This window comes from Festucalex cinctus, chromosome 11 (genome assembly GCF_051991245.1).
Source record: "Festucalex cinctus isolate MCC-2025b chromosome 11, RoL_Fcin_1.0, whole genome shotgun sequence".
In the NCBI taxonomy this organism is placed as follows: domain Eukaryota; kingdom Metazoa; phylum Chordata; class Actinopteri; order Syngnathiformes; family Syngnathidae; genus Festucalex; species Festucalex cinctus.
In genome coordinates, this window is record NC_135421.1 from 18,696,221 (window position 1) to 18,721,546 (window position 25,326).

At 40.6% G+C, this 25,326-nt stretch overlaps 2 protein-coding genes and 1 long non-coding RNA gene across 7 annotated transcripts in view; 2 read left to right on the top strand and 1 right to left on the bottom strand.

Annotated features, from left to right (window-relative positions):
* The window catches only part of LOC144030035 (uncharacterized), a 75,339-nt gene extending 56,480 nt beyond the window's left edge, over positions 1-18,859 (bottom strand). The window contains exons 1-2 of the long non-coding RNA XR_013287174.1: positions 18,787-18,859; positions 18,387-18,481 (exon numbers count right to left, since the gene is read on the bottom strand). This is a non-coding gene — a long non-coding RNA (uncharacterized LOC144030035). The remainder of the gene's footprint in view (positions 1-18,386; positions 18,482-18,786) is intronic.
* On the top strand, positions 164-2,834 carry LOC144030923 (uncharacterized). The gene is made up of 4 exons (XM_077537587.1): positions 164-1,253; positions 1,330-1,431; positions 1,512-2,695; positions 2,785-2,834. The coding sequence occupies exons 3-4, from the start codon at positions 1,681-1,683 to the stop codon at positions 2,832-2,834; spliced, it is 1,065 nt and encodes a 354-aa protein (XP_077393713.1). The 5' UTR covers positions 164-1,253; positions 1,330-1,431; positions 1,512-1,680.
* Positions 18,860-19,233: 374 nt separating the features above from the next.
* myo1b (myosin IB) overlaps positions 19,234-25,326 on the top strand; it is a 59,759-nt gene continuing 53,666 nt past the window's right edge. For 4 of the 5 annotated variants that reach the window (XM_077536806.1, XM_077536808.1, XM_077536810.1 and 1 more), the window contains exons 1-2: positions 19,235-19,517; positions 25,113-25,257. In XM_077536806.1, coding sequence (XP_077392932.1) covers positions 25,132-25,257 — 126 coding nt within the window. In that variant the 5' untranslated portion in view covers positions 19,235-19,517; positions 25,113-25,131. Of the gene's footprint in view, positions 19,518-25,112; positions 25,258-25,326 lie in introns of all 5 variants that reach the window. The other variant, XM_077536809.1, reaches the window with a different exon arrangement.

The following is a 25,326-nucleotide window of genomic DNA, read 5'->3' on the forward strand; positions in this document are numbered from 1 at the left end:
TTTCTATTATGGTGAAGGGGGAAAAGTATGCACAAACACGGCTCAAAGATTGTATTTTTAGAGGTTGTAAAACAAGAAGTATAAGGTAAGGTTAAACTGTGATACGGTGGTTGTTATTATGAAATTAAAAAACTCTAACATGAAGTTATACATTATATGTAAAAATGTTGTAAGAGTCGTTCGTGACTGCTGGGGTTGAATCTGAAAATAAACGGATAAAACTATATAATTTCCCCTTACTGATATAGTTACTATCTGACATTTTTGTTCAATATTTCTGTGAGTAGGGGGAAGCATATGCAGTCAAAGATTCATGGGGAGGTCAAATGTATGTCTGTGCTTGTGTGCGCGTACGCGCATATATGGCTGCATGAGGGTCAAAGAAGTGTGAGGACAGACGGGCGGCTGAAGAAGTGTGAGGTAAACGATGGCTATAATGTTGTTAGTTTGAAAGACAACGCTTCCTAAAATATATTACAAAAATAAGCATGTACTCTGACGGTTACATTTATATCAGTATCAATTTTACAAAAGGAAAATGGTGAGCAGGTCTCCTCACCCCCTGTGAGAACAGAGGGGTTGCTGGTCATAAAATTAAATTAGGCTGAAGAAGAACGGACACGCAACTAATTGTGAGGGTCATTTCTGAGGGTCTAATAGAAATTTATGGATTTTAAATTGCGTTTTGCACACCCTCCTCTATGTATAAATATGAGGCCTTCGCAATGCCACACTCACTTCTCTGAAAAATTCTCAAGAGGTATCGGCTCTGAGCTTCCAAGATGAATCAAGGTAATTAACTCTTGATATTATCTATATATGTATATATACTCATACAAATGTGGCACTTATATTCACTTCTATTAATGTTTTTGCTATGAAATAAAAAACCCCTACATCTTAATGAAGCTTCTGGAAAAGCAAGCATCTTAGTGAGTGATTTATTTATTTAATGGAATGATGCATGCCTTTATTTTTATACTTATAGCGTTTATTTTATTTTTAAGTTATGAGAGATTTTGGAATAAGTCTGTATCAATATGTATTTTTGTTTTACATTTATTTTAATTTTATAGAGTTAGGAGAGTTTATTTTATTTTATTTTATTTTATTTATTTTTTGAATGAGTGAATGAGTTCGTATTTTCTTATTTTAAATTTGAATTTTTACAGAATTAGAAGCGTTGTTGGATGAAATTCAACTGTATTATTATTCAGCGTCACAAGATGGCGATGTTGTGCCAGGAATCCGGCGTAAGTATTTCTTATTTTGAAACATTTAGAGCTTTTTCTTGCTTTAAAATTAACTGTTAGTAATGGATATTTACAGAATTGAATGAGGATGTGAACGAGAGGATTAGACAGCCGGAGATTTTCGTAATTACGAGTGATGAGGAAGAATTGGATGACGAATTACCTGCAGGAGTGAACGGTAAATTTCCTTTTTTTAAATAAAATAAAACCTATGTATTACTATTTTTTAAATGAACCGGTAATGTTGTATGATTATAGGTGGTGATATACTGAGCGAGACGGTCCCAGAGCTCAACCTGAGGTCATAATAATATCTGACGAAGAAGAAGAAGGAGAAGAAGAAGAAGAGATATTAAGGCGTGAAAACGTGAGGGCCGAAGAGGAAGGTGAATTCGTCGGGTTTCCACCGATTGAAAGCGAATCTGAAATGGAAAACTCTGAGGGGGGTGACATGGATTTAGATAATGTAGGTCAAGGTTTGGCTGAAATTGTAAATGCCTTAAACGATGAGATCTCTATGCAAATCGAGCCTTTTCAAATGCCTGATGAAATCGTCGACGATGATGGCGATCCGTTTGTGGCTATAAGACACATTGAGGATTTTATTGATTTCTTTAATCCTTTAGAGAGGGCTCTTGCACGTCTTAACCAGTCATCTTCAAACGGCGAAGCCGTTGAGGACATACTTGAACCAGACATACATAGAAATGACCAACAGCAATCCTCTGTATCATTTTCACAACATTCCCAGCCACACCCACACAATCAAACGCAACATGTAGAAGGTAGCAGAAGTACACATTGCCAGCAGACACTTGTGTCAAATACACAAAACTTTCAATACCAACCATACACGCACAATCAAACGCAACAGACAGAAGCTGGTGGTAGTAGTACACCAGCTAGACAAGACCTCCAACAACAGTCTCGGGTACATCGACACATTCAAGCAGAACATCCCCCAGCACCAACCCCCAGTACACAATCCACCTTGCAACAATCTTCAGACACAAACAGACAGGTGGGGGGACAAGTTAGGCGTCCGAATTTTAACAACTTGGAGATAAGACGACGTCTAAATACAACGAGACCCGAAGACCCCCTTGATTTTGCAGCCTTCTACACAAACATTGGCAATAATTTGAATGAAGCTGTGCAGGAGGTAATCAGATCGACTAGTCGCGGTGATATAGTCCAAGCAGAAATAGTGGGTGAAAATGTGAGGGAGCACTGTTACCTAGATGCTGTTAATGACCCGAATGACGTAACTGACGCAGTCCATAATTTGCTAGATCGCATCGCACAATCTAATACAGAGGTACTGGCCGACAATAGTCTAGAACTTGTTGTACAGATTGTATTTGATGTTAATGGCGGAGGAGGTGCCAAACGCAAACTAATTTTGACTACAAATGATGAAATGGTTCAAAAGAAGAAGAGATGTATGTACATAACGTATGACAAAAATGATAAATTATGCTTTGCTAGATCGTTAGCATACCTGCTTGACGGATCGTTGACTGTTGATCAGGCTACACAGAGGGCTCGTTATTTACAGCAAAGCGTGGGGTTGACTTGTGAGACTGCCGTTAGTCTGAGGGACGTACACAAATTTGAAACGCTTGTGAAACGCAAAATCGTTATAGCTTATAGAGCGGATTGCGAACGCCCCCTGTCTTTTTTTGAGACGCAATACCCCAAATCAGAGGACTCAGTGTTCTTACTGCTATTAGACGGACACTATTATGGAATAAAATCGGTTAAGGAGTTCATAGGGAAATCCTACTTTTGCAGTCAATGTTACAAAGGGCATAAAAACCAAGAACAACATAGTTGTGAGGGGCATTGTCACATCTGTCTCGACCCTACCTGCAAACAACAACCGTTCAAAGCCATTCATTGTAACGATTGTAACAAAATATGTCAGAACGAGAGTTGCTTCGTTAAACACAAAGAACGCAGACAGACCTCAAAATCCGAGACTAGCAACTGTGAGAAATACAAAAAATGTAGCGAATGCAGTGTGGAATATTACGTCAAATCACAGCGGGAGAATGTTAAACATAAATGCCCTCAAGCCAAATGCACAGTATGTGGAGAGGTTCTACCTAAGGGCGGTGATGAGGCGAGAGGAAACCCTCATCTGTGTTACATGCAGCCTCTAAAACCGGAAGCGCCTTGTAAACAAATAATTTACTACGATTTTGAAACATTCGTAGGTGCTGACGGTAAACACAAACCCTACCTAGTGTGTACCAAATCGACAAAGGGGGTGGAAAAACATTGGTTGGGTCTTGATTGCGTCGAACAATTTCTTGATTATGTCAGGAACCCTCGTTTTGAACAGTCTAAACTAATCGCTCACAACGCCAAAGGTTTTGACGCTTACATCATTCTAAACAAAATGGTAGACATGGGGGTTAATGTCAGCGTCATTATGCAAGGGAGCAAAGTCATTTGTTTCTCAGATACGGACTACAAACTGGGGTACATCGACTCCTTGTCCTTCCTCACGATGCCCCTCAGCTCCTTGCCTAAAGCTCTAGGTTTCATCGATCAAACTAAAGGGTATTTCCCCCATGGCTTTAGCTCTCTAGACCATTTAAATTACATCGGTCCCTACCCTGATCCAAAATATTATGGGGTAGAGCGTATGTCGACGGTCCATCGTACAAAGTTTTTTGAATGGTACGAGGTAGCGTGTAAGGGAACCTTCAATTTTGCTCAGGAAGCTCTAATGTACTGCAGAAATGATGTGAATATTTTGGCGACAGCTTGTGAGAAATTTAGAGAGGAGTTTCTTAATGCGACTGGTACAGACCCGTTCAATTCTGTAACTATCGCCTCCTCCTGCATGAAGGTGTTCCGGAACAATTTCCTAACACCTAAAACATTGGCTATTACGCCGACCGATAATTACATACAACAATCCAAATCATTCTCACGCGACTCGATCCAATACCTAATGTGGGTGGCGCACAGCCAAAAAATACCTATTATTCACGCCTTAAACAAGGGGGAGGTCAAGATCGGGCAGTACTATGTAGACGGGTACGCTTTGATAGACGGCGTAAAATATGTATGGGAATATCTCGGATGTTTCTATCACGGATGCCGTGAATGTTACGATCCTACTCAAAAGTGTCCTATGAGTAAACGACCGTTTCAAGAAAAGTTTGACAGGGTTAAAAAGAAAATACAGGATCTAAAAGTCAAGCACGGTGTACAGCTTGTGTTGATGTGGGAGCATGAGTGGCTGCGGTTAAAAAAGTCAAATCCGGATGTAAGAGAGTTCTTGCGCAATTCAAAATTCCCTGAGCCTCTTATACCACGTAAAGCTCTTTTTGGAGGGAGAACGAATGCCTTCGTGTTACGTTATACGGCTGCCCCCGGTGAACGTGTAATGTACGTCGATGTTACATCGCTTTATCCTTTTGTCAACAGCACATGTGCCTATCCGTTAGGACATCCTACCATCATTCACGACAATTTCGATGACCCCCAAAAGTATTTCGGGTTCATCAGAGCTAAAGTCAACCCTCCACGAGGCCTCTATTTCCCCCTGCTGCCCTACAAAACGGCAAGAGGTAAACTGGTGTTTACACTTTGTCGCACGTGCGCAGAACTTAACAATCAAGAAAGTTCGTGTTCGCATAACGATGACGAGAGAGCCTTAACCGGTGTTTGGGTTACGCCTGAATTCAACAAGGCTCTCGAGCTGGGCTACACCGTATCACAAATTACGGAGGTGTGGCATTTTGACTCGTCGAGTAGCGACGTCTTCAAAGCATACATCGATACATTCCTAAAAGGGAAGCAAGAGGCCTCTGGGTATCCTTCCTACGTCGTTGATCAGGCAGGTAGGGAAAAGTACATCGAAAACTATGAGACTCACCAAGGTATTAGACTAGACCCCTCAAAAATAAATGTGAATGCGGGTAAGAGGCAGGTGTCTAAATTATGCCTCAACAACTTTTGGGGCAAATTGGGACAGCGTGATAATTTGGATAAAACAGAGATTGTAAGCAGCACAGAACGCTTCTTTGAATTGTTATTTTCGGGGGTGTACGAGATCAAAGCCTTTCACTTCCTCAACGATCAAAGGTCGATCGTGCAGTACAGCTACCACCGACGTTGCAACGTCCCCCCCTCCAAAACCGCTAACATCTTTGCAGCATGCATGACCACGGCTTATGCACGTCTAAAAATGTACGCATATTTGGAGCGACTGCAGACGAGTGTTTTGTACACCGACACGGACAGCCTCGTGTATGTAGTCAAAGACGGCGAAAGTCCTTTGGAATTAGGTGACTATTTGGGGGATTTGACTGACGAGTTGGGAGGAGATAGCATTCAGGAGTTTGTTTCAGCGGGTCCTAAAAGTTATGCCTACCAAACTAGGAACAGCATGAAAACGGTAATGAAGGTAAAAGGTATCACACAGACCCATGACACTTGCAAACGCGTCAATTTTGACAGCATCAAGAATTTAGTCGAAGGGTACATTGACTCATCAGGCACACAAACCAGAACGATTGAAACGCCTCAACACACTATCGTGCGTAACAAAAAGGGTTTTCACCTAAAAAACAGGTCATTCATGAAAAAGTTCAGGGTAGTATATGACAAGAGACGTCTTATCCCCCACGGACGCACCCTGCCTTTCGGTTATTAGTGTGTTTTGTGAAATGGAGTTAAATCAAGTTGATTTTGATCCGAGGCTTCAACCCCCCTTTTCTTGTTTAATATCTGGACCAAGCGGGTGTGGAAAAACATATTTTGTAAAAAGTATCTTGGAAAATTGTAACCATGTTATGAAAAGTCTTCCTGACAATGTTGTATGGATCTACACTTCTTTTCAACCTCTGTACGAGGAACTTCAAAAGCTGAATAAAAATATTAACTTTGTGAAAGGTCTCCCTGATTCTTTTGAGGATGAAAGTTTGTTTCCAGCGCGTCAAAGTCATTTGGTTATTCTGGACGACGTCATCTTTCAGGCGTCGGACCACCCTGAGGTGGTAAGAATTTTTACCCAATATAGACATCATAGGAATATGAGCGTCATCATGTTAACGCAGAACATTTTTCATCAAGGTAAATACAGCCGGACAATCAGCCTCAACAGTAATTATATGGTGTTGTTTAAAAACCCGCGTGATAAATTACAAACGAGTGTTTTGGCTAATCAGATATTTCCCTCAAAGAAAAAGTATTTTTTGGAAAGCTTTGAAGACGCTACCAAAGACGCTCACGGGTATTTATTAGTGGATTTAACCCCGACATGTCCAGATCAATATAGACTGAGGACGGGCTTACTAGCTCATCAGTGGCCTACCGTCTACATACCCAAGACTTAATAAGATGTCGAAGCTTTTAAAAAGAAATGCTCCGCTGCTCAAAACTTTGTTTCACGCCAAGCCCAAGAAACGTAAAGACATACTTTTGCGCGGTCCCGCTAGCTTGGTGAAAGCTCTCTGCGAGATTGCTCTAAATCTCTTAAAAGGTCACATACCGCTGAGTCCTTCGCAGTATAAGAGGCTAAAAAAGCAAAAGAAGGTGATCAGAGAATTGGCCGATAAGAAAAAAAGTCTGAAGAAAAAACGTGCGGTCTTGATTCAAAAGGGTGGTTTTATCTTACCCTTGTTGGGGGCATTCGCCCCTGTCCTCGGAAGTCTTTTAGGCGGTCTAATAAATAAATAAACTTTAACCAACATGAGTTTGAGAACAGCTCAGAAAATGTTTCTTGTCTCACCTCACCAACTGGAACGTTTAAGCAGGCCCGAACCAACCATTCGAGAGACGGTGGAGCGTAATTTGGATTTTAAAATGAAGGAGGTCCTAGAAGATAGTTCTCTAGACCAGTATGAGAAAATTAAAAAGTACCAATCCTTGATGCAACGATATTTAGGGTTGCTCAAACAAGGGGAAAACGAACGACGACCAATCAACCTGACTCTACCTGCTGAGACATCAAACACATCCCCACCAGATGAAGCGACGGGTTTGGAGAATGAAGCCTGGCTCGACATCGTCCAAACAATCCCTCCTCGTTACCGTAAAAACGCCGATTATGTTTTAAGAAAACTGTCTACCGACGAAAGAGGTTGGACTCCTCGCAGCGAATTCATCTTCAGAGGTAAGCCCGTCAGAGGATCCCACATGACTGATTTACTCAAACATCTCATCGGCAAGAATGTTTCATCGCAAGGTCCTAGAGGTTGGAGCGAGTTTCTACACACCCTCTCAGAACTCAATATACCCGAAACAACGGTTTCTAACCCACATGCACGCGAGGAGTTGAGACGTCTAAAAAACGGCTCATATACACCTAATCCCATTGTTAAGGAATCTTCAAACGGGAAAAAGAAAAGAAAACGGACTGCTTCGACTATAAAGTGGGAGGGGTTTTAAATATGACACTTATTTTATGTAAGGAAAAACACATCACTCTGTATTGCCTTTTAAATTGCTTTTATTGAATAAATGATTTGAAAAACATAATCCGTTACAGACAATGACATTTTTTAAATTTGTTGAAAGAACATGATTTTTGTCCTCCGCATGGTTTGCAGGTAAAAAACCGGTGTCGCCGAACAAAAGCAGATACCATAGCATCATTCTTGATTACATCGTCGGTGTAGCAGTCCATCACATCCTGGTAAGACTCTCCACACCCTCTGTGGCTCAGGTAGTACACACAATGAGGGCCGCAGGCCGCTGACAGTTCGTGTTGTAACTGGCGATTATGGTAAATTATACGGTTAGAATACTTTTCCAGAAAAGACTTTATACTTTGTGGGTAATATTTAAAATCAGGGGGAAAGCCGAAGGGGTCGAAAAAAGATGCAGAGTCGTCCTTTTCCAAGGTGAGAGCCAACCAATGTTCTCCGGGTTTAGAGCGGGGGTGTGTATTAACTATATAGTATATGGGGGGCGAGGGTTTCAAGGAGGATAACTCGTCCGAAGCGTAAACGCCTCCAAATAAATGTCCTTGTAAACGTGTCATCAAACTCTCCAATTCCCTTCCGTTCATCTCCTCAGTAATAGTCCATTAACACTTCCCTCTTCGAGTTAATTTCTAAAATAGAGTCGTAACAAGCGTACACAATAAGTGTGGCGGTATGGGGAAGCGGGGTCCTGAATCTCATCTCCAATCTGAGTGTACCGCTGGACACAGGGGATAAAGCCTCTGTGTCCTGGCTAGGATTTAGATTAAAGGCAAACAGAGCATAGCCTTGTTGAAAGTCTTCGTGGTCTATACTTAGAGGTAAATCTTTTAAAAACCTCCCCGTCGAGGTAAACAAGTTATGAAACTCGCGCACTGCGTTTCCTGCGTTAAATTGGGGTTGAAACGCCTTAGATGGGATCTGCCGCCCTTCTTGAGTTAGGGCTAGGTATTCAATATTGTGGTGGGCAAAGTTAAAAGGATTTAAATTCTTCCGCCCCACAAAAGCGCTGTGATTGACGAGTGCTAAAACCACATACTTTGGCGTATGTCCCAAAAAGAGATTGTCTTGATGGCAGATCCTCGATAACTGGGGTATAGAGTAAGTCTTTACGTTGATCCTCGATAGGGGGTACAGCGCGTTGTCTTTGTGGAGAGCCGCTGCGTGACCCAAAGAAACGGCCGGTGCGACCGCTACTTTTTTTACAAAAAGGGTGGCTCCTATTATCTTCAGAGAGCAATCAGCGTCGGGGGGGACTCATTAAACAAAAATCATCGCTGGCTCTTGTTAGCTTTAGCCTTAGATCCACGTTATTTAAGAGGTATCTCTCACAAAAGAAAATATCCGAGTGAATGGGGCCTAGGAGTTGAAATTCCCTGGACCCCTCAATCAATTGGGCTCTGTGAACCAGCCCTTCATTAACATCGTTGCCCGTGAGCGATGTTGAATCCATCCGCCCTCGTGTATCTTTGAAGAACATGGCTGTGCTAAATTGGCTTTTGAGAGAATCCTCTGAAAAGTTTAACAATGTTTCAATCATAGCTCTGTAAGGGTGAGTAGCGCTTGATTGTGAGATGAGTCTATCCCCTAATGTAACATCTACTTGGGTAAAGATTGTGTTTAACGGATAGTTAATGATGCCTACGTGGTCGGTGGGGCCCAGATGAGAGCCGTCTCTGTGTGTTACTCGCAAACGCAGGTAAAGCATTGTGTCCGAGAGATCCATATATTTAGAACCGTCCCCCGGTATGAAGAATTCAATGGGTCCTTGCTCCGTCAAAGCTGATAAGGGTGAAATTTCGACGTATTGGCTTTGTTCTATCGAAAGTTGGGTCATTGGGGGTGAGAACAAATCTAATTCCGACAGAGTGCATTCTTGCGACTTGTGATGTAAAAGAGCCATTTTCGTCAGATTGTTTAAGAGAAAATGTCGGCGTTGCTTCTTCGGCGCTTCCTTCTTGAGACTGATTTCCTTTTGACTGCACGCCTACGCTTTTTATGAGTAACCAGTCTCTGACCTATCGGTCTCCTCGAAGGTCTTCGAGCCAAAACCATTAACCCGGATCCATCTTGATTCTTTTCTCTTCTCTGTATTCTTTCCATCGCACGTCCTGCTACATCCATGGCAATATTTTTAGCCGCCGACTGCAGGTGAGGTTTCGCTACTGTAAAACCTTTTTTGACTAAAGGTACGACAAAACGGAAAAGTTTAGAAAAAATGGAGCCCAAACCTCGCCCATATTGCACAGGGGCCCCGTGAAAACCCGGAAGCGACCCTCCTGCTTGGGTTTCGTAATAATTAACAAAGCGATACAGGTCAGGGTGTGTCTCCATCACGACCATTGTTTTTTACCTCGGTTTAAAATGCAGGGTAATAATTATCTTTCCGTATTTAAAATTAACCGGCTGATTCTGATCCGTCTTAATCTGTATTCCTACTTCTTCAATATGTCTCCTACTAATAGGCAGGTAGTAAGCAGGGTTGAAAGTTTTAAAAATAAACTCCCCGTATCTCCCTTCGATCGGAACAGTCCTCAATAACGGAGCATAGGCATCCCCTACCGTCTGGTGTTGCACCACGTCTGTATAAACGTATAAATGGTATTGACCCGCCTTTATATCGGCTGGGTACGGGGCAGGTAACCAATTAGGTTTTATAGTAAACCATTGTCCTTCCTTCATACCAAGTATGTAAGCCAACGGTGCATTAAAGCGGATCTTATAACATCCGGTTGACGACATCCAAAGAAATTTCCGCATATTAATATCGTAATGGAGTAAAATTTGGTTGCCTATTTTATTTTTTATAATATACAGAACCGCCTCTCGTAGCTTGTCAAGATCTTCATATTCCCCGGATGTAATATCTAAGGTGTGGGTTACAAATTCGTTTTTATCAGACCCCCTAGCTGTCTCGGAGTTCTTTGCATCCTTAGCTTTGGAAAGCGTCATATCTTTTATATAGAAAGTAGTCTGGTTTTCGGGTACGTTTATCCAACTACGAGGGTATGAAATCTCAGTCAGGGCCACCTCCCAACTTCCTTCGAGATCAATGTGTTGGGCCAAATTCACTCTGAACTGTGAGATTGTGTTGTCCGTATACACATCCATACTAGCGTTAGAAGGTAGAGTAACGTAGAATCCTCCATCGTGTAAGGGATCCATGCCGGCTTCTGATACAAGTTGTATTTGAAACTCTTTTTTAAACGTCTACAATCTGAGAAGCGGGGACCCAGCTATCGAATTTCGAGGGCCATCCCTTCCAACGAACGAGGAATTGTCTCTGCCCCCTCACCGTGCGCCTTTTAAGGATTTTCTCAATATGGAATGTGTGGTCTTTTGATACGCTCACCTTCTGTAATTCACCTTCGTAAAACGATCCTTCTATGACATCCCCGTCATAATCTTTCAGTTTGTAGACGGGTGGAAAACGAGGAAGACATTCAGATATGGTAAACAATTCGTCCGTAAAGCTCTGCTCGTATTTTTTATCAAACACTCCTCTTAATTTAGATATCCTCACCACATCTCCTGTTTTAAAACGCATTTTTAATTTCCCACTTTGCTCTATCGGCATATTACCGTATAGATTCTGGAAAACCTGTTGAGTATTTCCGTCAGTAACTTGATTGGGCTTCATTTTTATACTTTTATGGTAGCTTTCGTTATAACTACTTACTAAATCTTGTACGACGTCGATATACCTGCGTGTGTTTCTGGCCGTAAAATATCTCCACATTCTAGTTTTTAAAGTTCTATTAAACCTTTCAACAACCTGGGCTTTCAGATCACTGGCAGTAGCAAAATGAACAATGTTGTGTTTTTTCATCAGGTTCTGAAAATGTCTGTTAAAAAATTCTTTACCCGCGTCGGTCTGTATTTTTCGAGGCGTCCCACTCTCAGACAAAACAGATTCAAAAGCTTTAACTACCTGCGGAGCCGTCTTATCCTTCAAAATGCGTACGTAGGCTTTTTTTGAAAAAACATCGATGACGGTCAGTAAATATTTAAATCCATCGTTGACGCCAGCCAGGGCCTGCATATCGCAGAGGTCTGCCTGAAATTGATTCAGCGCCCTTGGGACAAAAACCCTGTTTCGTGGGAAATTGATTCTAGCGGGTTTGTGTAAGGTGTAGGCATCTTGCTCGATTAAGAAACCCCTGACTCGATCACGATTTACTTTTTTACCCGTAACATCCTGTACACCTAAGTGTAAACGCTCTACACCACCAAAACTGGCCGGGTGTGAGGCATCGTAGTAAAGCTTCTCCATACACTTCCTCTCAGCCATCATCATCAGAAAATGAATTTAAATGATATATGCAACGATTATTTATTGATAAATTCACACAGACATGACTTCTTTTGGTTTTTTTTTGGTTTATTACATGATTTCCATAGTATAATCATACACAATAGTAAAAATGATTACATGCATAATGCTAAAAGGCAATACTAAGAATTAATATACTCAAGGACTCGGGATAAGACATTGGGACTAACTTTTAATTCAACGACGGTTTGAAATTCTTTTAATTCAACAGGTAAGTCTAAAGGGTAGTTATTTTCTAGACAGTATTTTGCAGAATCAACAAACAGAGTCAAAATTGTTACCAGGTGACCTACACCCACGTCATCACACCATGCATCCAGAACGGCTTTAATTGTATTGGCCAAACCCAAATGACTCTCGTTCACAACACGTCTGACAAAACAATCCCAAGATACATGAAATAGCGAATGAGACAATGATCTGACTTTTTGCATAATCAACAACATTTTGTCAATTCGTCCGTCTCGGTCAGAAGTATGTAGAATGGTTCTCTCCAGAATGTCCGCCCAATTACACAAACCGTAATATCGAAACAACAATTTTCTGAAGATATTCCCCATCGTGTGTCTCTATTTAGAATTGTAGTACTTGTCCAGCAGAGTCTTGAGGTCGTTCGACAGCGATCCGGGGCCTTCAAGGGCGTCCAGTTGCTCGAGCTTGTCGAGTATCTTCTTCTCTTGCTCGAGATCTAGCAGGACAATCTCGGCCGCTGTCTTGACCTTCTTAATGTCGGTAGTCAGATGAAGCAAGTTCAACATGTAATGAATGCTGGGGAGGAATTTAGGCGTGCACAACAATGCTATCACACGATGATAATGTTTCCTAAAATACTCATCATCGTCTATTTCTAGACACTGGTGCTGCCTCTGGCTGGGATGGTTGATTAAACAGCCATTACATTCATCTCTACTGTATTTAACTATAACTTGATTGAGGAGATGTCCTATAGTCTGTTTTATACAGTTGTACTTATCCCGACACAGCCAACTGTCCGGGGGCCCGTTCCAGACAAGGTCCCAGTCCTTGTCAAGGTTTGTAGGTGAAGGCAAAGCTGTTGGCGGGCACCCCTCCACAACGTCCCCGTCAGAGGTTAGTTGCTGCTGAGGCTGCTGCTGAGACTCCTGAGGCTGCTGAGGAGGTAGGTGTTCATGTCGGGTATTGAGTTCCTCAGGAGTCATCAGCAGTTGTGAATACTCCAGCGAGGCAATGTACTCATCGGTCAGCTGCACTTCTTGAGAGTTCTCCGGCGGAGGGGTGTTCTCGTCGGCAGTCGCGGGGTACTGAGAACAGTCCAACTGCTCTCGCTCAAGGTGGGTCGCGGCTGCCTCAACGTCCTTTCCCTCCTCAAAGTCAGAGCTCTCTGTCTGCGTACCTTTTGAGACTTTAAGCCGCGATCCTTCCACCAGAGGCACCACACTCCGGGCACCCAGAGGCGTCCACGATGTTGCCAGGCGTCTGGAACTCTGTCTGGTAGGAGGCATCGTTGTCGTCGTTGGCTTTTTCAGGCAAAGTGTAGTCCGGCTGGAGACTCCTGCTCTTATATTACATAGGGGCGGTTATATGGGAGGGATTTGTTGTAAAGAGGCGTATTTTCCCATTGTCTAAGTGGTAGGGGGGCTGTCCTTGAGGGGGGTTGGCTTATGACGTCAGAGTAGGCGGTTCATAGGGGCGTTGACTACTCAAACGTCAACGCCTTCCTTACACCCACAATGTTTCGCCAATGCCGGCTGTCCAAAAAGAGGGTGGAGATTTTTTCAGAGTGCGCATCCATCCTCTCATTCCATTCAGCCAACGGTAGGGTCAAAACCCTCAAAAAAACACCACATTCAGTGTTAAATGCTTCCAAAGTAAAAAACAGTTCATTCTGATTTGTGCGATCACCAGTCTCTATCAGGTTGTTAGAATCAATTTTCACCTTAAAAAACCAACGACCTGTAGGCGTTGTCCTCGAGACCCATGTAAATGTTAAAACATTCCATGGTTCAGACGACTTCATACATTCTTTCAACACTCGAGGTACCAGTTGATTTAATATACCCCAGTCATTAGAGTTTAGAGTCCCATAGCCACTAGGTGATGTATTTTCAACACCGTCCATGCTAAAATACAGACACAGCTCACCCATCTCGTAAAGGAAGCGGTATCCCCATGAGGCAGATGGATCCAAAGACCATATTTCCTCCAAAGACTCTGCGGGGGGTTTCTGAATACGTCGCAAAAACATCTGCTTCTTACGCGGCGCATCCAAAATCGAGTCGGTCCCAGTGCGTCCCATCTGCACTGAAACATTTGTCTCGCTGATTACATTGATTTTCCCCGCCATCCTCGCTGTAGCTCTATCGGACTGTTGAAGCGCTTGTTATATCCTTTTTACCCATACTAAACCACTCCCTCCGATCACGTCATTCAATCTCATTATTATTCATTATTCACTCAATCTAGGGGGGCGTGCACCGGATCCGGAAGTTAACCAAACAATTAGCATTTGAACCCGGGTCAGCCATGATATCTGCAAAAACAGGTAGGAACACCACCTACACATCATCCATCTTCATTAAGGGGTCATTAATCTTCATTAAATGACATCAGGAAGTCATTAAGGGTCATTCATCTTCATTATATAACACCTGGAAGTCATTAAAGGTCATTCATCTTCATTAAACGACATCCGGAAGTCATTAAAGGTCATTCATCTTCATTATACGACATCCGGAAGTCATTAAAGGTCATTCATCCTCATTAAACGACATCCGGAAGTCATTAAAGGTCATTACCCCTCATTAAATGACATCTGGAAGTCATTAAAGGTCATTAACCCTCATTATATGACATCTGGAAGTCATTAAAGGGTCATTAATCTTCATTAAATGACATCAGGAAGTCATTAAGGGTCATTCATCTTCATTAAATGACATCAGGAAGTCATTAGGGGTCATTAATCTTCATTAAATGACATCAGGAAGTCATTAAGGGTCATTAACCCTCATTAAATGACATCAGGAAGTCATTAAGGGTCATTAACCCTCATTATATGACATCTGGAAGTCATTAAAGGGTCATTAATCTTCATTAGGGAGGGGTCATGACCCATACATGACCCCCCTAATCTAATTAAGAATGTCATCCATCAAATTTTGACAGAAGCGGCCTTGTAATATTCTCTCTTATGGGCAGCAGGCGGGGAACACCCTGAACTGGTTGCCAGCCAATCGCAGTTACTGTAATGTATATACCAAAAATAGTGTTCATTTTGTCTGCCATTTTGAAATTTAGTCTCAGTTTTAGTCCAATTTCAGTCGCGCTTGTTAGTTATTATCATAGTTAGTCAACCTCATCTCTATTTTTATTTAGTCCATTTTTAGTCGACTATTAAATCTAACATTTTAGTCTTTATTTTAGTCCAAGAAAATATCATTTTATTAGTCTAGTTTTAGTCAACAAAAACTATCAACATTTTAGTCTAGTTTTAGTCAGGGCAACCATTTTACCCTTGTGAATATTTTTTTGTCAGCAGATTATATTGAACGTTTTCGTATCGAAAACTATTTCACATCAAATTTTCTCATTTTTTTTGAATAAAAACAACTTGGCGCACAATTCCGTGGCTACTAAGTCCCCAAGCTATGAGCTAGTAAGTTAGCTAGCATTAGTTAGTGGTCGCAGTAACATTGTTGGAACGTTATAGCCGTTGGATTAATGTTAAGTTATACTGTAACTATAAGTTACTTCTTTTTTTTTCTTTTTTTTTTTAACCTTTCACCGTGTATCCACCTCCTGTCTGTCCCATGTGTTTGTGCTGTGTGTCACATGACAGTGTCACAGACGTGACAGATTAGCAGAGACAAGATCTTACAAAATCATGTCATTTTCATTCATGAACTAAAATGTCCGTCCAAGATTGATTTAGTCCCAGTTATTGTTTATTAATGAAGGTTTTAGTCTAGTGTAGTTTTAGTCCGGTGAAAAAATGTGTGCTGACGAAATAATTTTTGTTTAGTTTTTGTTGATGAAATTAACACTATCCCAAATGCAACTTTTTGGGAAGTGAGCCTAAAACCAATAACACCTACTAAACAATCTTTTTCACAGCAAGGTGACCATAGCTGGGGATATTTCCGCCTCTCCGATCGTTTTGGATGGCATTCCCATGGTGAGGAAAGAAGCAAACTTGAGTGAAGCAGAGGCACTACAGGCAAAGCTACAGGCTACGGAGCGAGCGCCATTCCCCATGATCATCAAAAACCACAGCATGTGATGTCTTGCTCAATCACTCAGACTGAGTGATATCATCAGGCTGAGGCAAGATATATTGATTTCTGATTCTCAGCAGAGATAACAGTACCCCAACATTACTCACGTTCTGACAGTTCAGACAGACACTGAGGTGAGCAGTGTGCTTGTTTCCCTAAGAAAAGAGTTAGTGAAGTGAGGACACCACTCACTCTCTTGAAAAAAAGAGGTTTTTAATCTTAAGAGGAAATTTATGGTTAAATAAAAATATTTATTTTATAATGCACAATAATAGGCTGAGGTGTCTTGTGCAAGAAAATTAATTAAAAAGAAAAAAAACACACGTTTGATTCATGCTTTAAGATTAGTGCTGTCAAAGTTAAAGCGTAATTAATTACGTAATCAGAAAAGAAAAATTATCGCATTAATCATGTATTAACACAGATTAATCACACTATTAATTTTGACCCAGATGAACCTACTGACAGCGGATGGTTTGTGGATTGTGCAATGAACAGAACATGCATTCAAGTAAAGCATTTTATAAACGTTTGCATAAGGCATTCAGAATTTTTGTTCATGTCAAACTATCAGGGTCATTTGTTTCCCCCATTTTAAATGACGAATGTAATGAAGTGATTAGAAAAAGAGGAGGATGAGCGTGTGCAGTGGATCAAAAAATGTTGAAGACGTCCTCATAACATCAAATGTCGAAAGAATTAACACATAACAGGTGCTCTTTAAATTTGGCAATCAAAAAATATTGATAAAAAACCTTTTTAATTACCGGTAAGTGATTAATCGGGATTCATCAAAATTCTAAGATGTGATTAATCTGATTAAAAAATGTAATCGTTTGACAGCTCTATATTAAGATACACAAAGATTTGTGAGGAAATGTTAAATGGCTCAATAAATAACTGACTAAATTTTTGTTGTGGCTAAAAAAAAAAGAAGTCTGTCTGGGTCTCTTATTTTATTTTACTTTATTTTATTTTATTTTATTTTTTTACATTTCTGGAACCATGTACTGCTAGTCCAATCCGCCATTAACCAGAACCTAATCAAAAACAACAGACAGAAGGTCAAACAAACTAAAAATAATAATAAAAAAAATAATAATAATAATGCTTCACTAGAGTTCAGCCTTGGCAGAGATTTGTTTGCCGTGTATTGTGAGTTTTTTACTTTAATTTTAATTAATTATTCTTGAAGCCAAACAATTCCTAAATAGCTTTTTTTTTTTAAGGATTTGTGTGTAATGAATTTAGAATCAAATATGTTGTATACCTCTTTCTATGAAATCGAACTGATACTGAACAGATGAAGATAAAATCCTTGTCATTTTGAACTCTATGTGATTTGCCTACAACTATATCTCCAAAAAAGAAGTACGTGTACCTTCTTTGTCAAGGTTCTCATTATAAGAAGCTGCTGAGAGTGAAGGCAGACATTGCACTACTTCGCCAGCATGAATTCCAGGCTGCATGGCCAGCTTGTTAGGTATTTTCCCTGTGAAGCTCTTATGAAGCCCCGGCAGCTGCCAAACTGCAAAACGCACAATACACAACTGAGTGAGACATATTAATGACTGGACTGGAAAAGGTTTTGCGTTGTCAATTTATGAGGTAAAATAAATAAATAAATAAATAAACTATTACTATTTAATGTTTATGTTTTGTTTTCTCCTTCTTGAAACCATCTGTCTATCCATCCTTTTTTGTATATAGCGCTTGTTCTCATGAGGGTCATGAGTAAAAGGAGTTAATGTTTTGGTTTTTGGGCTTTTTTTTTTTTTTACAGAGAACAAATTAAGTACGTTATTAAATATAAAATGTGTTTATATTGTACTTGCTGTCTTCCCTTGAAGGCAGAAGTGACTAAAAAAAAAGAAAAGTTGTTTGCATTTGGTTTGTGTACAACTGAAAGACAGTTATGTAAATCAAATTACACTCATTCATGAAACATGTTTAACGGCAGAAGGACAAAATGTCCCTGTTTGACCCAGCCACCAGGATAAATACAATTCATTCCACTATAGTGCCAGCAGTCAAACTTGTGGCAGTTATCATTAAACTTTACAACACTTTCGAAATTAGTCCCATTTGCAACAAACAAACTTACACTAGCATCCTCCTGGCGCCCCGAAGGATCAGTGTGGCTTTTTGTGGGATAAGGCATAAGAGGCCGGCGTTTGGAACTGCAGCATTTCAGTCAATCTTGCAGCAAAACATGTTATGGAATAGAAAAGATCCACCATTATGACTGAACTAATGGACAAAATGAAAATGTATCTGTTTGATGTCTGACATATAATGTACATGTAAATTCACCAGTTTAAGCAGGCAGTTCGCTAATATTTAACAGTATATGCACAATACATATATTGTTATTTATGCATGTTTGCAGCTTTTTGTTACATTTGACCAATATTTAGTGAGAGGAAAAGAGGGTGGAAAACTACCAAGACGTTACTTGCTAGTTCCATGAGTCAAGAGTGCGTACCGCGCATGCGCATTCTCACCTGCGTGAAAGGTACGTTTCTCTTCTCCTTCATTTAAATAAAATAAATAACTTGAGAGCGGGGGAAAGTAAATATCTTAATCTCAATTTTTTGCTGTGTATAGATTAGACACAAAGTAAACGTCAACAAACGCGTATGTGCTATCTAGAAATAAAACACACGAGGGGGATGTTGTGCAATGATGACTACACAAAGGGGGCTGATGGCTCATTAGCGTGGTGCATTGAAGTTCACCTCGGACATATTGCAACTAGTCTCGTGAACTTTCCTTTTGTATAGTTTTCTCTTCTTCTGTTTCACGTAAAAATTCTCCTAAAGTGAGTGGCTTTGGAATAGTCGACTATATTGCCGACAGCTAGGGTTACTTCCTCTATTTGACATATAGTCATGTCCGTGGCATTACCAATAACATGCAAATATCCTATAACTCCTGAATGCATCACTACCCCCACTTCCCTCCACGCCGGACGTGATTAGGGGACGCTGAACTATCCCGGCGACGCCGCTTTTGGACACTCCCCGTGGCCGGAGGACGCCGAGCTCTCAAGTCCATCCGGAGCTCCATTCAAAAGTGCCGAGAGCCCCGTTCCAAGCTCCAAGACCCGAGTTTCCACTTCCAGGCAATCCGGAGACGCTCCGGATTTGGGCAATCATCTCCGCGGTCCTACTTTTTTTTTCTGCTGAAAATTGGATATTGGAAGCGGAGAAGCCAACTTTTGGAGCGTTGACCGGTGAGTTCGGCATCTAGCTGTGATTTTTAGTTCAGGCTTTACCAACTCTTTTGCTTTGTTCATTTGCGGCAACTTTTGGACAGTTTTCCACTGCTTCACGATTCATTCATTCCTCTCCACCGGTGTGAACCGACTTGGGGTTGCATTAATGTTTATTTGAATGTTATACTGTATGAAGAAAATCAAATGTAATGTGGGAGGAAATGGAGGATGAGATTGGGTGCAGTATTGAGTAGTTTAGTAGCAGTTGTACTCCTTGGCTTTTGCGTCTCGAGTTAATTGACTTCATCTGGCGTCTTTGTGTGTGGTGAGATGTCCCACTGAGGAAATGCATATCAAATTTTAAATCTTTCTAACTTGGGCATATTTGTTGCTCTTTCCACTATATCTGGCATCGTGGAACTTTTAAACATATGCGATTCTCTTTGTGAACAGGAGAAACGTTTTTGTGAGCTATAGAAAGTTAAAAGAAAAAAAGAAACTCCACACTTTAAACGCATTGCAACAAATCCCTTTGATCTGTGGATAAACAAGGTTCAATGGCACACAGAAAAAAATCAATGATATCTTAAGGTGGTTAAACTTACTGAGGGCAGGCTCATTGACCCCAAGTTTTAAAGTTTTTTTTTTTTTTTTTGACTGGTGTAAATCAATACTCGTCGTGGAATGCCTGATTGCATCACATCTGTTCCCTATGTATGAGTATTAAAAGGTATCTTCAGCCAGTTTTGTATACACAAAGTAGCCAGAGTACACAAAATTGGCTCAGAATAAAGCTTGACATTTAATGTATACAATTATCTGTATAGCTGGCTGCCAGAGAAATGTCAATAGTCTTGCAGTGTATGTTGATCACTAATTGAAAGTATGCACAAACATTTTGATCGTATTAAGACAGATCACAAAGCCTTCTGTCTCAATAGATAATTTCCCCTCAGAGGAATGCACAAATTACCTGTGATAAAACAAAATGGCATTACTTGTTTTAAGTTTTGTCTGAAGTAAACTTGAATCTTGATAGACTCTTATAAGAGTTTTTATAGACCTAAAATTGTCTATATTTACACTAATCTGAACTTTTTACTGGTCTACTGTTAAATATTTGTGCCGTTATTTATCATTGCCTCTAAAAATCATTTGTAACTATTCTCATCCCATCATCTAAAGTTGGTATTGTAAATGGATGGTTGACTTCAAGAAATGTGCCTGAAGAACTTTTGGTGAGCACAAGCCATCGAGCGGTCGTGGTCTGCAGTTGTGTATTTAAAGGACCAAAGTCCCTCATCCAGGCAATTGTGGAGAATATTGTTTGTACTTGCCTTGCCAACCAACCCTTGTTGTGAGGCGTGTCTCATGTTAGCAGTGCTGCATCAACAAAAGGTACATGTGCAACCCCAAAAGGGATTTAAAAAAAAAAATAAAATAAAAAATCTGTTGGTGGTTTTAACATATTGAGTTTAATTTTTGTGTTTCCGGCGGGGCCGAGCCATTATTTTTAGGAAGGTGCCTGAAGGGTTTAGATGTAATAAACCTGATCTCATGAGTGCGTGTTTGTGGTGTAATCATATTTAATAATGGTGCACTGAGCAAAAACAATTCCAGCTTTGGCTGTTTTCCCATTGACATTTTCACAGGACGACAGGGAGGACAAAGAGGGGTAAATAGGGACTCTGACAATGGCTGTGTTCCTTTTTAGCTTCTTTTATGTCATGGAACAAACAAACCAAACAATAGTTCCCATCAGTCACCTGGTCTCGTTTTTTTTATTACGTATTATTACTCCCATTTATTACAATGTGAGAGCTTTTATTAACTGCATTGTTTGTGCAATCTGCTAGCTGAAGAAATAGAAATGATGAGTAATTATTGCACGCCCTGAACACTGTCTACAAATTCCTCACGAAACTCCGCTTTCATAAATTTTATTTTATTGTTTTTTTGTTTTGTTTTTGTTTGTTTTTTAAGCGCCAGACGTTTGAAATTGTTTGTCTAAAAGTACACCATGTATGATGGTACTCGTGTCCAAACTTGTACTCATTCAATCACGCAGAACTGCAACCGACTGATGTTTATGACTCGGTATTAGAGGTCATTTACCAGGCGGCAGCTTGCTGAGCGCCAGTTTAAACCTCTGTCCTCTTGTGTCCTGACCTGCTCTCTGGCACACCCTATGACGTGCTGCTGCTCCATTAAAGGCAAATTTAAATCTGCCATTGCTGCCAAACTGTGAAATTTTGACTCGCGTGCCATGGCAAGACAAACTCCATCTGCAGGACATTCTAGACTAGATTTTATCATCTTTACTTGGACATAGATGCCACTGTGTTCTCAAACAACTGCTCCAGGGGTAAACGGTGCCAATCTGTCTGAATAACTCAGACAGTATTTCTTGCAAGGCAACTAATTATAGATTCAAAGCTCCCAATGACTATTTTGATTACAAAACCCATCTTGATCTCAGCCTAGCAACACATGAGGGTTAAAATATTAGAAGTGGCTCTTGGGGTGAATAGTAGGTTAGAATGCAGTGTGGTCATCTATGAGCACAATTCTAGGGTAAACAAAAGTAGAGGTGGTGGTAAGTCCTGTTTCTGTAAATAATAAATGCACATTTAATGGCACGTCACCATGTTGTCCTTGCAGATTTGATCTGGCAGTGCTAACTGGGTCACAAAGCGTGTCTCATATCATAATGATAGTGAAATCTCAGGCCCAGTTCATCCATCAGTATCAGATTTGCGCTGATTAAAATCTATATTGTGTTATCGTAGTTTGAAATTTGACCATGTGCTCTGTACAATGCGTATGCTGATAATATTCAAAAGGCAGGCGTGTCATTAACTGTTATTTGAGACTGCATGTTCGGCAAAGACACTTGTGTCAGGAGGTGCTAGAAAAGTGGAATTAGGCGAATGTGAGCTTTGGCTGGGTAGATGTGTGTTTTTGTGTTAATTCAAGGGAGAAGTTTGTGATACAAGTGCAAGATGGTGGCAGTGAAACTCCAGCATTTCACAGAAAGCCACTGTGTAGCAGATCGTGAATAATTCTCCCCCCAAAAAAGAGGCTTCATGCTGCTTATTGCCAATCCCAGTTGAAGTTTATCAAACGAAACATAAACAAAGATTAAAGCCACCATGTAACTTTGCCCTCTATGAAAGTCCGCTGGCTTAATGATAACAGATAATGCAAAGTGCTAACCTTGCTCTCGCAAGATGGATTCTCGCGGTATTTGAGAGTTCACAAACCCCGGAGAATACATCTTGGAGTGGTTCGGACCAATCACAGAGCGACATTGTGTTTGGGGGCGGGATGTGCAACTGTGACGAAACCAGGAAGCCAGTGCCAATGCCGGAGCTAACAAACAAACAAACCTAACATGGATGAATGGACCCTGTGAATTTTGATTTGACGTTCGGGCATATTTTTGGCAGACTTCCAACTAGGGGTGTGAATTGCCTAGTACCTGACGATTCGATTCGTATCACGATTCACAGGTCACGATTCGATTCGATACCGATTAATCCCGATACGAATTTATAAGTCGATAGTTGCGATTTTTTTTCATTCAAAGTTAGAAAATACTAATCAGTAAGCTTGTAGTGTAAGATTTATATGAAAATGTATTATTTATTTATCTGAAATTTTAGTCTTATAGAGGTTGTAATCTGTTTCATGTTTGAACAGCATTAAAATAAAATATTAAGGCTTAATGTTCCGTTCATATAACATTCTTCCATGCTCAAGGTGTGAATCCTAACCCGAAGTCAGACGTTTTGTTGAATATTTTTCCTTTAAAAATGGAAGTTTAAAAATCGATTCACACACACACACACACACACAAAAAAAGGCAATGATAAGACGTTGAATCGGTAAGACTACCGAATGAACAATTCTGAGCTCTTTAAAAAAAAATAATAATAATAATAATCGATTCTGCCGCCTATTGAATCGATTCGAGAATTGTGCGATGTAGTATCGCGATATATTGCCGAATCGATTTTTTTTAACACCCCTACTTCCAACCATCCAACATTGACATTTCTCTTCCTAATTCAACATGAAAAGCCAAGATTAACCCCCTAAGCATCGTTTTCTACTAAAAAGCTTAGCTGATCTCAAATCCACAGTGTCGCCATCTCCAAAGATCTGTTAGTCATTGCAATGGTTTATTAAAGGGATCGTTCGGATTTTTTAACATGAATCTCAATTTCCTCCTCACCTCCAGTGTGTGCGATCAACACTGACTTACCCCTGACAGCGTTCTGTGACACGAGTTCTGGTCTCTTTCACACCTAGCTGCTAAAAATGTATTTGAATGTAGAGGTCAGTGACAGTAAATGCTGGGATACCAGTTGACAATAAATGGACATGTTAATTGGTAGTTTTTTAAACTACAAAAACAGCAAAAACTTCAGCAGTTCCTTATTTACCGGTATTTATTTTTTTTTAGATAAATTATGCAGTTTTGCCTGTTTGCACCAGTCTTTCAATGCTCACTACAGCCATGCAGCTTCTTTCTGGCCTAATAAAATTGGGCCCTGGAGGGGAACAGGAGCCAGGGAAAAGTGAAGAGGAAGTCTACACTGAGCCATTTTTTTTCCTTCCAAGAACTGGGGCTGTTTCTAAGTTACTACTTGTTTGACAGCCCGAACAGAGTTATGTGTTGGAAACTATTGATGGGTTTTTTGTTTTGTTTTTTTGTTCAAAGCCTCATGTAATCTGGTCTGAGTCATTTCATTACCTGCATTGTCTACTTGTGTATTCCGAGTTTCCATTCATCCTCTCCTGAGTGTCATTTTAATTTTAAGGCCTGTCTTGGATTTTCCTCTTAAATTACTGTACAACTACTACTGCTACTGGTACTTCTACTGAAAACATTGAGATGTGTTGACTTGCTATGCTTATATTCACCGTCAGCCACTGCAAAGCGACATCTTGTATTTATGTGAGTGGTGAACAGTGGATGACTGTTGGCCGAGTATGAGAAGTCTGTCACAGCAGCGAGCGTTGGGGTTTGTGGTTGAGCAAAGCCCCCGTATCAAGGCCATGAATGTATTGCTAGGCCCCTCTTTTCTCCTATCCTATAGCGATGGGATTAGTGGCCCAAAGGCATTTGAGGGCAACACAGGACTGAAAACTGCCAGCCCCAGCATTGTCTTTGTCCAGGTGCTCTCCGGCCCAGATCTTTTACTGGCTCTGTGTTGTAGCAAGCAGACGGGCGATAAAATTGGGAATCCCGTGCTATTTCTTTGATTTATAAAACACACTGAAATGGGAGCATTTCCATCTGAGTAACCAGCCAGAGGTCAAGCATAAAGCAATTCTCGCATGTCATTCGAGAGCGAGATTGACTAGACAACCAAAGGCCTTTTAATTTCTCCCTCTGGGGTTAAACAATTGTTGTTCAAATATGTTCAATCCAGCGTTTTGATTTTTCTGGTGAATGTGTAGCTGTTTATTTACATGTTTTGCAGGATACTTCTCAACTAAAGACAAAAACAATGACCCCTAACTTGACATTCTTACCTCCTTCCAGCTTACTGCACAGCATGTTTGACAAATGTTTTTTGTTTTTTTTACCTCTCTCTCTTTCAGGGGGAAACCAACAGCCAAAATGGAGGTGAAAACATCACTTCTAGACAACATGATTGGGGTGGGGGACATGGTCCTCCTGGAACCTTTGTCTGAAGACTCCTTGCTTGCGAACCTGAGGAAGCGCTTTGACCACAATGAGATATATGTAAGTATATATTTTAGTGTATACATTTTGTATACGCATGAAGTTTAGTTTTTATCATTTTCAGGCACT

Coding starts and splice junctions, on each gene's coding strand:
- LOC144030923 (XM_077537587.1), top strand. CDS start 1,681: ATGGAAAACTCTGAGGGGGGTGACATGGATTTAGATAATGTAGGTCAA. Junction 2,696..2,784: donor GGTTCAAAAGAAGAAGAGAT/GTATGTACATAA, acceptor ACTGTTGATCAG/GCTACACAGAGGGCTCGTTA.